At 38.1% G+C, this 16,786-nt stretch overlaps 3 protein-coding genes across 3 annotated transcripts; 1 reads left to right on the top strand and 2 right to left on the bottom strand.

The window, feature by feature from the left end:
• Nucleotides 1-2,359: 2,359 nt before the first annotated feature.
• On the bottom strand, nt 2,360-4,363 carry LOC117622427. The gene is made up of 3 exons (XM_034353094.1): nt 3,414-4,363; nt 2,785-3,315; nt 2,360-2,646 (listed from the first exon to the last, which is right to left on the bottom strand). The coding sequence occupies exons 1-3, from the start codon at nt 4,326-4,328 to the stop codon at nt 2,533-2,535; spliced, it is 1,560 nt and encodes a 519-aa protein (XP_034208985.1). The 5' UTR covers nt 4,329-4,363; the 3' UTR covers nt 2,360-2,532.
• Nucleotides 4,364-4,838: 475 nt separating this feature from the next.
• LOC117623009 lies at nt 4,839-8,835 on the bottom strand. The gene is made up of 4 exons (XM_034353844.1): nt 7,962-8,835; nt 5,934-6,467; nt 5,645-5,848; nt 4,839-5,309 (listed from the first exon to the last, which is right to left on the bottom strand). The coding sequence occupies exons 1-3, from the start codon at nt 8,766-8,768 to the stop codon at nt 5,738-5,740; spliced, it is 1,452 nt and encodes a 483-aa protein (XP_034209735.1). The 5' UTR covers nt 8,769-8,835; the 3' UTR covers nt 4,839-5,309; nt 5,645-5,737.
• Nucleotides 8,836-11,822: 2,987 nt separating this feature from the next.
• On the top strand, nt 11,823-13,697 carry LOC117622816. The gene is made up of 4 exons (XM_034353595.1): nt 11,823-11,919; nt 12,295-12,538; nt 12,619-13,113; nt 13,191-13,697. Exons 2-3 carry the CDS (start codon nt 12,324-12,326, stop codon nt 13,100-13,102), a joined length of 699 nt encoding a protein of 232 aa, XP_034209486.1. The 5' UTR covers nt 11,823-11,919; nt 12,295-12,323; the 3' UTR covers nt 13,103-13,113; nt 13,191-13,697.
• Nucleotides 13,698-16,786: the final 3,089 nt, after the last annotated feature.

Here is a 16,786-nt window from a genome sequence, read left to right as displayed (position 1 = left end):
GTTTCAATCAAGAAGAATTTCCAGCCAAAGAGTATTGTGAGAATAACATGAATACGTTACTGACAGAAGTATTATCGAAAAATATTTCAGATTTAGGATATAAAAGTGGAGTTACCAATGGTACATCTAAATCTATAATAGAACAAAATACTTTTATTTATGGGTTAGCACAATGTTGGAATTATCTTCTTAAGGACAGTCGCTACACACCATGCAAAAAATGTGTGAGTACAGCAAGCCTAGAGCTTCGCAAGCGTTGCCCTTCTAATCGAGGAGAATTTGGATGGTAAGCTGCCTCTTAAAATATTCCAATATAAATTTTTTTGGTGCAAGTGACACAAATAATAGGATTTATGAGACAAATTCCAAATTCATTAATGATCCCATGTTGATTCAAAATAATATTCATGAGTTGTTTACTAGATTAAACTCTAAAGTTGTTCATGGATCATTGCATGCTCATGGGAAATTTAAAAGGATTAAATTTTATGGTGCGGTTGAATGTACTATGGACCTTTCTAAGATGGATTGTAAGAATTGCCTTAATATTGTAATAAATGAACTTCTAGATTATCTATATATATAAAGCAAAAAGCAGAAAATGCTAAAACATTCAAAATACCAGAAAATACCATTTGTTAATTCAAATATTAAGAATTGAAATTATTAATTAAATGAGAATAATATGGTAAATTCATATTTTTTTCATATTAAAAAAATTAAAAAATAAAACAAAATCAGATAATATGTCTTATTTTTATGAAATACGCGCGTGCGAAAAGGCTAGTAGTAATAGAAGGACAAATGGACGAGTTATTTATGGAAGTTGTTATGTAGATTTGAAGTGTACCAATTCTTTTGGATAGCATTTGTTTTGATAATCAGAAAATAATTTTTTCTTTATGTTTGTTTGTTGCAAGAACATAAATCGAAATATGTTAATTTACTTATTAGAGTTTACAATTATTCATACTTACAATCTAAACGAATGTACTTTTAGTTTATAAAGGGAGTTATTTGGTCACAAAAGAATATAGTAAATGGAAGAACATTACTCATATAGAATGAAAACTGTTTTTTTAGGAAATTTTTTATTGAGAGGGGCGATAATATACTAAATTCACACACACAATACAGATGTTAGGACTCGAACCAAAAATCTTGTCTGGAAGATCAATTACTCCAAACTACTACACTAGTGGGTCCCTTTACTAGAATGAAACATTTTAAAGATTGGTAGTGTATTGAATTTTCATGGCCTCTCTTTCCAACTTTCTTCTTATCATCTTATCAAATTTTACAATCAACAAAACTTTTCTGTTAATTGACTTCTACTTTGTGAATTTTTTTTTCTTCCCATCATTATCTTATGCTCTCTGTTTTTGAATCGATCGGAATCAGGGACGGACCTTAGAAGGGAGCAACCTGGGCTTTAAGCCTAAACTAAAACATTTGTCCACCCAACCCAAGTATAGCCTTTCCACACTTTACGCATCCCCATCTTCCTTTTTTTTGTTTGTTCTGTTGCAATAGCCAAACATTTTCTTCACTTTTATTTCTTTAAGGCCAAAATAAAATAGGTGATGCACCAAAGTCCCACCCAACTTACGCATAAATAAACCCCTTCTTCCCTTTTTTTTGTTTTTGCTTTTGTTTTGTAACAATAGCCAACCCTTTCCTGTACGTAGAAAGAAAAAAAAAAGAAAAAGCAGAAGTAGAATTAGGAGCATATATTCTCTTAGGACTATGTCAACGAATATCCATCTTGTTTTCAAATAAAGCGTTGATTTAATGGTGGTTTTTATTTTATTTTACTAGTTTTTATTTATATGTACTCCTCACAAGATATTTTGTTTTGTCAATAAAATTCATTTGTATCGTCAAGTTTTGTATCTTCTTAAAATATTTGTACATAAGGTAAATTTAGCCCATTATGTTTTCAAATCCTAAATCCGTCCTTGATCCGAGTTACAAAGAAATGACAAAAGACAAACTAGAGACTTCATTTCTTTTTCCTGTTTGGCATATCAAAGAGTTTGTCGATGACCAAAAAGAACTGAAATCAAAATTTATCATCATTGACATGGTCGTTGTGATGTCCATTATTTCTTAATCCAATTGTCCCAAAGAGAAATGAGAATACAAAGAAATTTGATGTCAAAACTGCACATGAAATGCTTCTTAAGCAATCTCACGTGTCCTCCTTCCTCAAATCTCTCAAAAACCGAATTGCTTCCCTTGCTGATCAATAACTCAACCTTATATATATAGGTTTAAGTGAGACTTCTTGAATTTAGGCCTGCCTAGATTTCTGGATCCTTGAGATCTCCATACCAAAAAGCGATCGAATTCGAAACCAGATTCCAATGAAGAGTACATGGCATCCTCAATTTACGAAGTACATGAGATAAGAATATCAAGTTTCCTAACATCTACAACAATTCGTGATTGATAAGACCAATTACATCTGTATAATAAAATGGTCTGTAATGGATTGCCTGTGATACAGCTATATGCCTGTATGAAAGACTCCTATGGGTGCATGTATATTAATTCTTCATCTTTGCATTCTCTGATTCCAATATCCATCACTTGGCCACCTGTAGAAGGTAATATGTCACAACAATGCCTTCTTGGAGCCTGCAACTGATAAAAGTCAAGAAAATATGGAATTAGGATTGTTTAAGCTCCATGAACATATAGGCAATGATTAAGGGATTGAACAAGTATTATGATTAAGGGATTGAACAAGTATTATGTCAAAATGTTGTAAGCAAGAAATACCTGTTTGATATCAAGGTCTAGCTTATGTGAGTACACTCTGACCTCCTCCAGCTTCCTCGGCGAACCCATGTCAGAGGTGCAATTTTCGTAGGACTTTTTGTAGATGCTCTTGATCCCATCCCCAGCAGAGGACACATTGTCCAGAAAGAAAACAACCGGTCTTCGACACGGATCCTTGGGATGTTCTCTTGTGTTGAAAGTATAAGTTCTTGACAGAACACTTCCCTTTTTCCACTGGCTGAACGTCTCTTGCACGGGGAGGACGTCCGGCAGAAACTTATGGTTTCCATGAATTTGAACAGCATAACCCCATGACACTACTATGGTCCATGAAAACCATCTGTCATAGCAAACTGTTTTTTGTAGAACCCTCTGAGAATCAGCATTCACAGCCTTAAACAAATGTTGCAGAGCCTTGATAGTTGTCATGTTGGGGAAGACAGGGTTTATGTGATCCAAGTGATGCAGAGATACCAAGGGTGTTAATGGATGCGCAGCCAACAGACCAAATGTATCTCCATGAATATCATTCTGGTTCAATTTCACAACCCAGAACCAAAAAGTTTAGTTCTTTCGATTACAACTTAAAAATAAAAACAGAGAGACTGATGGTACAGAGAAATAAGTACCTGATGGAAGCCAGGCTCCTGAGTTAAGCCAATGCCAAGCTCTGCCAAGCAAGAGGAGATCCTGGAGTCACTTCCATATAGATGAGGATATCTTTCTATACATGAATCAAACACCTTTGCCAATACTTTTGCCAAAGGGGAACTTATAGCGAAACCAGCACCACCATAAGCCATTTGAAATCCAAAAATTCTGTTCTGCTCATAGATCTCTGAGTTTGTCCCAATGTAGTACCACAGCCTATGATCATACTTAGAAAGTGTCTTCACCAAATTCTCCGGAAAGAAAACCGTGTCATCGTCCCCAAAAACATACCACCGCACATTCGAATGGTTGAGTGCCACGGTCTCCGAAACAACGCGTGCCACACGGATAGCAGACCTCATGCCACCTTTGTAAGTGTAACGAAATCGGGAAGTGTCCTCTGAGATACATACTGGAGGAAGAGAAGTATCATTGGCATGATGTTCATGACCAGGTGGAAGGCTTTCAAGAAACACGCATCCCCTCATGGGGTTCTTCCACCAGAGCCTGACATACTCCTTCCTCTTAGCTGACCACGACTGCTGATTCGAAGCAATTCCGAACACAATGTGCTCAAGAGAGGTTGGTGGCGAGGAGTACACATCTTGAGATAAGTAGCTGATATGTGCAAGCTTGGAGCTGGTAAATACAAGGAAGAATGACACAAGAAGAAAGAGCGTGAAGACAGAAGATGAGATTATGACGAGGTTTATCAACCGAGAAGACGACTGGGATTTAGAGGGCGATTGAGGTAGCAACATTTTCGAAGATTGAATGGAAAATGGAGAAGAAAAAGAAAAGAAACAGAGTTGCAGAGATTTTGAAGAATTTGTATCAAAGTTGGTGGACCATATAACCAGTGTATAAAGTTTAGACACCGAAATCCACGGCATAGAAAAGATGCAAACTTTGACCGGCACTTGTGCAGAAAAGTGTAATTAGGTTAGTTAAATTTCCAAAATAATATATGGGGTAGGCGTGGCCTTTACAAATACAGTCCACATTTTATTTGCCAACCCATAGAACCCAGCTGTTGAGTGCGTACGTTTAAGATTCAAATCACGTCGGCTACTCGACAGCAACAGCTTTGAGTGATTCAGAAGAGGGTTAGGTGTTAAAATACTATTGGCGGCGGATTAGGACTTAGCCCTCGGGAAGTTGGGATTTATAAAAGGATTAATTAATGAATTGGGTAGCTTCGTTGATGCAGAGGAGAGCGTGAAGAAGGCAGCAACTTCAGTTCCAAGGTTTTTAAAAGAAAATAAAAAACTTTAACGGGCTTTGCAAATAAAACTGTTACGTAAAGCAAGTGTTTGGACTCGCTTTTTTTTTTTTTTTTTTTTTGGTTTCCTCTGGATGAATAACTTTAAACGTTATAAATGTAATACAACGTGACACTAACATAACTCTCATAACTTTGATTATATATATTGAGGTAAAATTACACACCTTTTTCTTTCTCAATTGAAACTGATGATAAAGTCTGAGCAGAAAACCCCAAAAAAACAAAAACCATGGGGAATAGTACCGTTTGTAGTGCCTATGATTTAACTAGCTAAAGTTAAATCCTTTGCAGTTCCACATTTGCTTGGGTCGTCACCCCGTAACTAGATTAGGCGTGGTGTTCTTCGTTTTTCTCTGTTCTTCAAATTTCCGAGATAACTGGCCACTGGAAAGTTTAACAAGAGCGGCCCTATCAGACATCAAAACCTTAACTGGCTTCACACGGTAGCTTCCTTTCAACAACAGGATCCAATATCTTTTTCTTTTGTTTTTTTTTTTTTTTCTTCAAGGAAATGATTCCAGAATCCTTGTTTTTGCTCCATGTCTTGTTCCAAAGATAGATGGCCATCTCCAACTATATTATCCTCCTCCTGTCAAGAAGAAAAGGAACTTTCGCATTCTTGAGTGAAGATCATTTAATCAGATAATATCACTTATAAGCACAAATGCTTGGAGGTCCATTTGACAAACCAAAAGGAAAAAGAACTTGCGAATCGCAAGCATACTTACTAACAAGTGAACAACCTACGTCAGGACATCTCAATAACAGAATAATGAGCAGGGAAAATAAGCAAATGGCCGCGTAGAAGGGAGGAGGGAACTAAATAGGCTAAACAAAAGTCATTCAAATGGCCATGTAGAAGTCCATGTTCTCTAAGAACTTTTCAAACATAATTTAAGAACAGGAAATGATATTACGAATTACCTTGATGAGCTGATAAGTTGAACAAAATTGCTTGTCCTCTGAATTCTGCATTAAATTAATTATCCTCTGAGCAACTATTCCAAGAGAGAAACTCTAGAAATTCATGGATATTACTTCATCATCTCCACACCGTCTAATGTTGATAGTCATTGAGTCGTTAAAAGACGGCAAAATGTTGCAGCATGGACGACGTGGAGCCTTCATCTGGAAAGTAAAAGTGGACTGTAGTTAAATGGCATTGACTAAAATATGAAACAAAATTTAATATAAGAAATCAGTTAAATAATACCTCATTAACATCAAGCTCTAGCTTATGTGAGAACACACTGATTTGCTCCAAATTCTTTATTGCATTTGCTTTCGAGCAGTTTTTCACACTGTGCCTAGTGTAGGTGCTCCAGATGCCATGGCTATTGGCTATTACGCTTTCTAGAAAAAAGACCATTGGTCTTTTACATTTATCTTTAGGATAATCCCTCATATTAAACATATATTGACTTGCATCAAAGGTACCACTCCTCCTCCATGGAGTAAAAGTTTTCTGCAGTGAAAGGAGATCTGGGAGGAGTACATTGCCATCATAGACCTGAATAGCATAACCCCACGCAACAGAAACAGTCAATGAATGCAAAATGTCATAGCAAACAGTTTGCTGCAAAATCCTGGCTGGATCAACATTCACAGCTTCAAAAAGATGTTCCAAAGCTCGAGTCTTGTTCATGTCTGGGAAGATTGGCTCTGCAGCATCCAAATGATGAAGGGACACCAATGGTGACAATGGATGTGCAGATAGCATTCCAAACAAATTCCCTCGCATATCAACCTGGTTAGAGAAATGAAGATAACGCTCTTAAAACTCAGCACATAACTTGAAACAAGTCTGCAACAAGAATCTCAGCTAACAAGCTCAAATTGGATTCCATAGATGTAGGATACCAATCAAAACTATATCATGATCTGAAGACTTGGTTGTCATTTATGAAATCCACAACGTGGCAACAACTAAATTGTCAACTTAGCTTGTGCAAAATATGCTAATAGCTAGAAATTCAGGCCAACAATGCAATTGCATCAGCTGTCCAAAAAAAAAATGTAATTGCATCATCTTCAAAGTTGAAACATGACGAAGCAGAAGGGCACAAAATGTAATATAGATTTGTCCAAGTCAAATAACTACTGTACTAATGTCTATTTAGTATGTTTCTTGGTAAAGCCCTAAGGGCAGGATACGTTTTTATTGATGCAGCCAATAGTTCCTTCGAGTAGCTTCCATGACTTTTGGGCCATCCGACAAGTAGCTTCCATTGTAGAAGTTGAAGAAAAATAAACCCTAGAAATCATCCAATTGAAGTTACTACAGTTCAGTTATCCAGTTTTGTCCATCTCATAATGCAATGGGTTCGTGGGCATAATCAAGCCATGTTTGTCAACAATCTTGTAGAACTAAAGAACACCTAATCAAGAAGCAAGTATTCCCATAGCATATATTAACTCTTTCTTCTCAACTTCTTGATTTTATTAAACCTTATTTCTTTACATATGAAGATAAAAGTAGCAAAACAAAAAAGAAAAGGAAATGGGCAAGGCCCAAATACAAAGTTAGTATAAATCAACTGCTGCCCAGCTGGAAGAGTTCGGTCTCTGAAGGAAATAGGATCTATAAAATCTGAAAATGATAGATGTCCCAAATCTAAGATGGATCAACAGCCAATAGAATAACTAGTAGAGAAGTACCATCCTCCCTTATTCCCAGTACCGCCATTCTCCATTCAGTAGAGCACACCATAGATTTTGGCAGCTTGCATCAAAGATCCAAACCAACCTTCCCATTCTGTATCTCCCTACAAACTAGGGAACACCTACAAAACGTCTCCTGAGCAAACCGAAAAACTTCTTTCCAAGGCCGTCTTCCCTTAAACTATTGTGTGCAGGTAAGGAATCACAGTCTCAAAGAGCCTATCTCTACACCAACCATCATGCCATAACAGATTACTATTCCCATTTCCCCAACTTCAAGGGCAAGGTCTAGAAGGTCCAAACCATTCCTTAGTTCTTAAAAAGAGAAAGCTTCACTCAACACAATCGGCCACCTACTAAAAGAGTGAGCCTTTTAATCTGGATCAAAAAGTTTATGGTAATTAATTACACTTTCCTTGCACAAGTGCAATCTATTAAACACCGTCAAGCAATTACTTTCATAACAAAAACCAGTTTCAACCAATTTCAGGATACATAAAATTCAACTATTGAGGAGAATGCATGTAAACCATCAAAATCTTATAATGAAAAAGGCTAATTCAATATTCACATTCTATACCTGATGAAACCCAGGCTCATGGGTCAACCCAACGCCGAGCTCCGCCACACATGAGAAAACTCTAGCATCGCTTCCGTACAAGTGGCCGTACCTCATCAGGCAAGAGTCGAAAACCCTTGCTAGAACCCTAGCCAGCGAATGGCTAATGGCGAACCCTCCACCGCCAAAAGCCATTTCGAACGAGTACTTCACATTTTGCTGGTAGCTCTCCGAATTGCTCCCAACGTAAAACCACCGATCGTGATCGTACTTCGACAAAGTCTTCACCAGGTTCTCGACAAAAAACACCGTGTCGTCGTCGCCAAAAATGAACCACCTCACGTCGGGCTCGCCGCGATCGACGACCTCCTTGACCGCGCTTGCCACGCGGATCGCGGACCGGAGCCCCCCCCGGAAAGTGTAAGGAAATCGGGAGGTGTCGCCGGAGACGACGACCTGCGCCCCGGAGCCGTAGCCGTGGGAATCGAGCGGGGCCCGGTCGAGGAAGGCGAAGGCGCGAGTGGAGATCGGGGAGCACCAGAGGCGGATGTACGGCTCACGGCGGGCCCAGGAAAGCGAGGAGGAGGCGATGGCGAAGACGAGGTGGCGGCGCGTGGTGGGAGAGGACGAGTAGCGCGAAGTAACGGTCGGCGGCGCGTGGATGAAGAGCAAGTAGAGGTTGAAGAAGATGGAGATGATCAAGAGGAGTGTCTTGAAGCGAGAGAGCGTCAGGATTTTGGGCATTACGAATGGGAGGGAAAGAGAGAGGTAGCGGAATCGGATTGCTTTGCAAGCAGAGTTCGTTTTTCTCTTGATTTTTTGGTACATTACAAATTTGCAGAGAAGGCAATAAAATCACTCTCAGTCACAGTCACAGTCACAGTCACAGAGAAGATATGGTGATTATGTTTGCCGGAATTTATTTATTTATTTATTTTTTTTCTGAGAGCGAGAGATAATGTTATGTGGGTCGTTTTAACAGAAATTTTTCTCGGATTACATTTGCTTGGGCTTTTAACACAATGGGCTATCAGTATGCTAGAAGCTTGGTGCAGGCTGCAGCCCAATTCCATTTCAGTCTTTTTTATACAACGATATTCTAAAGCTAAAACACTCTAATATACGGGAGAGGATATAAAACTCCGGTGTAAAGTGCGGACACAATTCACAGATCAACTGACCTACAGTCCAATATACCAAAAAAATATGGAACTCAGATACAAGGGACAAACACAATGCTTGAATTTGGCCTAAGCCACTATGCCTTTCAAGAATTAGATAACTTAACCAAAATTGTTAAAATTGTCTACATCATTATGATGAACAAATTTGTTCACATTGGAACAACTAAAGTAAAAAGGGTTAGTGAAAAAGAGCCTTCATTTGCAGACCAATTGTCTCATATTCGGATCTCGTAACATCTTGGTAGTGTGTGTGAAATCCCTTGTCCTCACCAAACCATTTTATTTTTGTCCCAAGCATCACCAATATTGATGGCCCGGGAAGGGATCCATCTGCCCCTCCTTTTTTAATATGATTACATATCTGCTTATTTAAAAGTACGGATCAAATAAGTGGACATGATATTTGACAACAATAGTCTTTTGAGATTGACCAAATGCACCAAACCAAGTCTTTTTTATCCATTACTTTTAAAATTATTGGTATTCATTCACCAACTCAACATATTGGAGTATTTGTCAAGTGGGTTGATATGTCAACACCAAACCTTTTTCAAACCTGCATGATTTTATCCATACAAACTCTATTGACAATACTGGTAGGGCCCCAATTGGAAGGCTTTAATTCTAGGCCATAGAAACAAAGCTTTCTTCTTTATTAGTAACCAAAATTGAGTGGGTAACCACTCAACAAGATAATCATGGCTCAGAAAATCCCATCAAGCATCTTGTAAATCTCAGAGCTTAATCATGTTTAGCCTTTCCTAATTTCTCAGATTAGTGGTTTCTATTTTGTCAAAAGTAGTGGTGTTTCAAATCCTTTTTGTGCTTGATTCCTTCATAGCCCTCTATTTGACAAATAAATTAGGCCCATAATAACATCCACCCCCGGAAAAATTGATAAACAAAATAACCCACAGGAATCCATCCCATGGTTCCCATTCAAAGCTGTGGACGATGGATGACCCAAGTTTTTTCTGAATCACAAGTTTAAATGGGAAAAAGAAAATGGAAAGGTGGAACTTAAGAAAAGGAAGTACAATGACACATTTGTCATGTAGTCGCATGGTTGTCATTACAATGAAGACTTTGAAAACTCTAGGACAGAAATTAATCTCCATTAACTCCATGTAAAGAGTTGACATACCAAGCCAAAAGTTTTATAAATGGCTTTTTTTGGCTCCAACTTCTTGGCCGTGCCATAAAATGTGCAGAGGTGTAGAAGAGAGTGGTTTCCGCCAGCCACCAGTTAGTTCCCCAACAGGGTATGTGTGTTGTGAGCTCTGCAGCAAAAGGGCTTCATTGTATTGCCTAGCAGATGATGCATATTTGTGTAGAAAATGTGACCAATGGGTTCATGAGGCTAATTTCTTAGCTCTCAGGCATGTTAGGTGCCTGCTCTGCAACACATGCCAGAATCTTACTCAAAGATACGTCGTCCGGATTTCGGTCGAGGTGATGCTTCCAACCATTCTGAGTTGGGCGGAGAGAAAAGGATGCAGTTCAAATAACAAAAGAAGGCGCTCAACCACACTGAAAAGGCCTTTCCTTTTCATGTGAGATATATATATATATATATATAGTTTCTCTTTTATGTGATTGTTGTTGTGGGATTAATTGGTAGAGAACCAGTGTAGCCTATGAGGTATACTGAAGATGGTAACTTAAACTATCTGAATTCCAAAAGCAACGGTTTCAAGGTATCTCAAACTGATCAATGACTAACCAAGGTTACTGAGAGAATGTATAGTTATTCTTTGATCTATCTGGATGTCCTGTATTTATGAGCACTAAGCTTAGATCATCACTTAGGCAGAGAAATTCAGTGTTGCATATTCCTGATATGATATTCAATACAGAAGTTCTGGTATGTCACAATAGTATATGGATGTTTGTTATCACAAGAAACCATTTTACTGCTAGAAACGTCGTCCTGTATTTGTGGGTTTCTACGTTTGAAATTATATTGAATCATATAATTAATTTCTAGTTTTTCATCATTACCTTGTACAAGAAATCTGCACTTCGTCCTTCACCATTGCATGTTTATCTGCAGCTTTAGTTGGACACAGTATCGACATACATGCAACTTGTTTTATTTTTTTGTTAACAAAACTTCTATTCAAAAAAGGCAAAAAGGCACCAAAGCCAACCCAAAATGAGAACAAAAAAACATACTAACAAGGCATAATAAATTAGTGTTACAGGTTAAAAGATGTTATAGGTAAATAGACCTCCTGGTGGCAATAGGTGCCTATGCAACAGGTCTTAAGCCATGTCTATTGGTAAACTATCTTCAATTTACCTGTATTGTAGGACCTGAAAAGCAAAACATACAATATAGGGTGTTGTAATAGACAACTTTTAAGTCATGAAAACACTTCAAAATCAAATACTAGTATCAAGATCCACCCAAACCATTTTCTATTGAAAGATGGGAATTGGGTGTCTATAAATTAGTGTGCGAGAAAAACATCCAATATCTCGCTTGTATAAAAATAAAATAAAAATGATTTGGTTTGGACCAAAAATATGGGAATTGGGTGTCCATAAATTAGTTTTGGGTTCTATGCAATTTTATACTTGGAAAAGTACATTATTGGGCCCAATAACGTAGAGGCCCAAAATAACAGCAAAAGCAAATTGATGCTACAGAAGAAGGAAAGAAATATAATTAAAAAAAAAAAAGAGGAAGAAAAAACAGCAGCCGTGAATTTTGAACCCCGCTTCCAGTCAGATCTACTCTTGCTTTCATCTTTAGAGATTCCAAGTAGCCAAGTAAAGATACGAAATACAAGGTAGAAGAGTTGTGCTGGTAGTGATTTCATAGCACCATCGTTTTGGCTTTTTTGTTTCTACCCATTGCACCAATTTATGTGCAAGTTCTTTAGAGATTCAATTGCTTTCTTTTTTGCCAAGAAACTGTTTAGGGTTTGATTTTGGCTACAGAATTTCGAAACTATATAGGTTGTGCGGTTCTGGTTATGATTTTAGTATTTTTGTTGTCTTTCAAATTGTTAAAACCATATAAGTTTTGAGTTCTATTATATTTGTTTCTATCAATGATTTTCGTTTTGTTTAGGGTTTCATTTTGTTTTTGTTCTTCTCATTGTTATGTATTCCTCCATAAACTCATCGTCACTATTCTTGTTTTGGTACGTTTTTCTATCCAGCCAATATCATTTGGTATCAGGACCTGGACATGGATCAAAGATTGAAAGAGCTTGAGATTCAAGTCCGCTCTCTTGTTTCTGGTCAACAACAAATTTTGGACAAGTTTTCTGAGCTCTCTTATACGCGCAACTCTAAAACTATCCGTGATCACGAGGATGATGCTAATGGCGGACGGCACTGCAGCACCAACAAGAATACGAAAGGGACCAATTCGAGTGGATTGCAGCCATCCTACTATCCAAGGTTGGTGGTAAAACTCAATCTCCTCTATTTTAAAAACTTAAACAGATAGATAAAAGATTGTACCTACCTCTGTTGTCCAGCTTGCACATGGAAGGGGAGTGTGAGAAGGCCTATAAATCTGTGTTCATAGTGGCACAACATTTTGGAAGACTATATGAAGGTGTGTTATATGAAGTAAAAATCGAACAAGGATCAGGAGCAATTATAGGGGGAAGACCAGGCAGAGCACTCGTGGGTGAAGAAGATCGAACCCCATTGCTTAATCCTGTAAACAAGATCTTTGGTGAGAGCGATATGGTTAAGCCGTACAGTTGTCGTTTGGTGGCTCTGAGGTTCAATGGATTGTCCAAGTTATATATGTTGTTAACTGCTCGCGATGTCCTTAGGCACAGCCTTAGGTCCGCCACCACTGCCCCCACGAAACCGGACTTGAAGGGACGTATTTTCGACACAGAGACCAAGTCATTCTATACATTTACGCACCCCAAATCATTTAACCGAAGGTCAACTTTGATGTCGGCGTATAACAAGCTTTATCATCTTGGAATTGCAGATTCTTGGTGAAACTAATACATGTAAGTATATGCCATAAATCAAATTGTACAAGTGTTTTGAGTTATAATTTCTGACAACATGTGGTTGGGTTTCACAGGGACCACTGGAAAAGAGATACAAACGGAAAGGACACTGCAAGCTCGGGATCAAGCCCAGGACCAAGCGCACGTCTAGAAAATCCTTTGGCCTCTGTTTGAAGAGAGGCCTCATCACTTTGGGCAAACTCTGAAGTTCTGAAGTTGATTTGGAATTTGGCAATCACACGCTTCATGCTCCTGAAGTTGGATTTGTGACATTAGATGAGAATGACTAAGAGTTAAAAGAATTGGGTTTTACTATTTTTAACTATTTTACTGCTGCTGCTAATGTATCCAGCAGCAGAGGAGTTTAATCACCAGCTGCTTTTCTTTATCCTATCATTCTGTCTGGACTACTTGTAGTATTAATTAGCATCTGGATATATCTTAATGTGGTCTGTAAATTTACCTATGTACTATTAGTATCAGCTTTGAAATAGTTTGTTAGGCTTAGGAGTTGACCATGTAGTGTTTATTTATGGAAGAATAGGTGGATTTGTGGCGTTTATGGTGGGAGGTTGTATAATCTATCGGATTTGTGACGTTTGTTAGGCTTTATATTACTTTCAATGGAACTTTGAAATGCTCAATTTTTTCCTTAACCAGGCTGATACTCGTTTTTTAATTTTTTTTAAAGTTGACCATGGTGATAGACTTAGTCTAAAGTCTAATAGGCATGTAGCAAATACATATAGCATGTGGATTGAGTACCAGAGATGGTCGGTTTTGTTCTTTCAGATTAGTGACAAAGATCGCACAAGGTACCGTTCACAGAAAATGCTTATTATAGGTTTGCACTCATGCTCTTATGGGTGCTGAAGAAACAACTTATTTAATTTTTTTGGTTGAAAACAACTTAATTTTTGTGTTCTTAGGCCATCTCTAACCCATGAGGCCAACTTACAAAAATCCCAAATTATAGTCCAATTCATCTCCCAACTCAAGAAAAGTAAGGAGGCAAAATTTGGGAAAACCCAAACTTGGGGCCAAATACCAGTCCAGTTATTGCCTGAATTGGAAAACTTTTTGGTGGAGCCCACTTAAGGCTGAGACATGCCATTTTCTAAGTGTTACTACGATGAATGTAATCATTTATACTGATGAAAAAGAAGAGTTATTGAGTTAAATGTAAAATTCAATTGAATAAAAAAAAGCAATACAATATGAATAAATTTGTGTATATAAAACAGCAATACAATTTCAAATTAAGATAAAAAAGAACATGCTTTACTTGCTTAAATCGATTTTGAACATTGTTTTCATGCAATTTTTATTAAAATTTATTCGTATTGTATGGTTATTCTATAAAGGTAAAGAGATAAAATTATACTAGCATTCGTTTTCAAGCATATTAAGAGCTTTTTTTAATCACACACGCTACATGCGACTTGATAATCTTTTCATTTCTTTGTAATTGAATTTTTTTAGTTTGCTGTTTTAAAAATTTTCATTTATTGTCCATGTTTTTCTCAATGCACATCTCAACAGTTTTTTTTTTCCTCTATTTATCACAAGTAGACTATTGAGACAGGAATTTAGAAAATAAAAATAAAAATAAAATAGGTATAGAATCTTTTGAGGGACACTCTTTAAAGCTCCCTATAAATCATTTGAGAATTCCTTTGAAATTCTGTGTGTGTGTAGTCAGATCAGATGCAATGATTGGGCCATCTCGAAGCATAAAAACGTGTTGCGTGTTACTGAAAATGTTAGGAAAGAAATCCCTTAACTTCTGTTATTATGTATTTACTTGTAGTACCACGTTATGTGGGTCATACCATATTTCTAGCCTAGATTAGTTACTTACTTAGAATAGCTCCTCGTATAGCTTTTATATTCCTTGTATTGTTCTGTATGATTCATTCAATAGAGAAAATATTCTACATATTTCAATTTACAGAAAAAAGTGCCACGTAACCAAACGGTCTATCGCGTGGCGCTTTGAATGTTTCCATGGGGCGCTTTGAATGTGCCGTGTGGCAAACCGTCATCTTCCCTCTGCTTCAATTGAGCGAAGAAACAGAGAAGCAGAAGGCTGGAGCTACAAGGCAACAAAGACACACAGAGCACAGAGATAGAGAAGAAAGAAAAACAATTGAAGATAATACTTCTATGACAACTCTCTCAGTCAGTCTTCTTTCTCGCATGAAACGGGAGACGCCGGAAGCCGAAGTGCCCTTAAAATCGCTATAATTTATGAGCGAGCCACACCAAGCCACAGTACGGATGCAAGAGCGTTTTAGCTGACAATACATACTCTCTATTCAAACAGTTTTAGTGCATGTAAGCTAAATCATTTGAAAAATGAATGTAGTTTGTATGTTGTGTAAAATCTCACATCGACTAACGGAGAGGGAGTGATGTGCCTTATATGTACATGCCCGCCTCCATCTAGCACGAGGCCTTTTGGGAGCTCACTGGCTTCAGAGTCATGGAAACTCCGAAGTTAAGCGAGTTGGGGGCTAGAGCAATCTCAGGATGGGTGACCCACTGAGAAGTTGCTCGTGAGTTCCTAGAAACAAAACCTTGAGGGCTGAGAGGGGGGCCCAAAGCGGACAATATCGTGCTACGGCGGAACTAATCCCGAGATGTGACAATTTAGTATCAGAGCCACTCTGCCGTGTGGTGCTAGTGTGCCGACGAGGACTTCGAGGCCCTAAGGGGGGTGGTCGGGGCCCTAAGGGGGGTGGATTGTAACATCTCACATCGACCAACGGAGAGGGGGTGATGTGCCTTATATGTACATGTCAGGCTCTATCTAGCACGAGACCTTTTGGGAGCTTACTGGCTTCGGAGTCATGGGAACTTCGAAGTTAAGCAAGTTAGGGGCTAGAGCAATTCCAGGATGGGTAACCCACTGGGAAGTTGCTCGTGAGTTTCCAGAAACAAAACCGTGAGGGCTGAGAGGAGGGCCCAAAGCGAACAATATCGTGCTACGGCGGAGCCGATCCCGGGATGTGACATGTTGTGTGTGCATTTCTAATTTTGGTGATACTTTGATTAGATTTCTACTCAAAATGAAGATTATTTGGTGGACACAATTGCTCTGCATGATTACATGAGCCTTCTTCGCCCAGTTTTTGCGAATGCTAGTATTTTTAAGGTAAGTATTTATGTTTTTTTTTTTGGGTGTGTGTCTCAGTGTATACGTTGCTGATGCTAGTATTTCTTCTTGCAATGTTGCACCTTAGTTTAATGAGGTTGCTTTCTAGGCTCATGTACACGATGAGAGCTTGAGATATGTAATAACAGATTTGGCTATTGCTGCCCTTGCACATGAAGCTCCCATGACCCCTATAGAAATATTAGCTATCATTCCTTAAGCTGATTCTAAAGTGGATTCAATTTTCAGTTCAGGCCTCTCATCTCTATCCCCTGCCTGTTGTTTGCAGTCATTTGGATGATTTATTCCCTGTTATTGGTTAGTGTTTTAAATCAAATTTAATTGTCGACTTTGATCAATATTTTCTAGTTTTTGATTTTTGGGTTTTGTTTGCCAGGTTCTCTTCATTGAGTTCTTTGATGAAGTGTGATCATGAAACCAACAAGATGGAGAGGGTAGAGAGAGAGAACCAAACTTTCAAACAGAACTACAACAAAATCCATAATCATTTCT

The sequence above is a fragment of the Prunus dulcis genome, chromosome 3, assembly GCF_902201215.1.
Source record: "Prunus dulcis chromosome 3, ALMONDv2, whole genome shotgun sequence".
Taxonomy (NCBI): domain Eukaryota; kingdom Viridiplantae; phylum Streptophyta; class Magnoliopsida; order Rosales; family Rosaceae; genus Prunus; species Prunus dulcis.
Note: the sequence above shows the minus strand (reverse complement) of the source record. Positions and strands in the feature narration are given on the sequence as shown.

Coding starts and splice junctions, on each gene's coding strand:
- LOC117622816 (XM_034353595.1), top strand. CDS start 12,324: ATGGATCAAAGATTGAAAGAGCTTGAGATTCAAGTCCGCTCTCTTGTT. Junction 12,539..12,618: donor CAGCCATCCTACTATCCAAG/GTTGGTGGTAAA, acceptor TCTGTTGTCCAG/CTTGCACATGGAAGGGGAGT.
- LOC117623009 (XM_034353844.1), bottom strand. CDS start 8,768: ATGTACCAAAAAATCAAGAGAAAAACGAACTCTGCTTGCAAAGCAATC. Junction 6,468..7,961: donor ATGAGCCTGGGTTTCATCAG/GTATAGAATGTG, acceptor TTCTCTAACCAG/GTTGATATGCGAGGGAATTT. Junction 5,849..5,933: donor TAGAGCTTGATGTTAATGAG/GTATTATTTAAC, acceptor TTTACTTTCCAG/ATGAAGGCTCCACGTCGTCC.
- LOC117622427 (XM_034353094.1), bottom strand. CDS start 4,328: ATGCCGTGGATTTCGGTGTCTAAACTTTATACACTGGTTATATGGTCC. Junction 3,316..3,413: donor AGGAGCCTGGCTTCCATCAG/GTACTTATTTCT, acceptor AAATTGAACCAG/AATGATATTCATGGAGATAC. Junction 2,647..2,784: donor TAGACCTTGATATCAAACAG/GTATTTCTTGCT, acceptor GACTTTTATCAG/TTGCAGGCTCCAAGAAGGCA.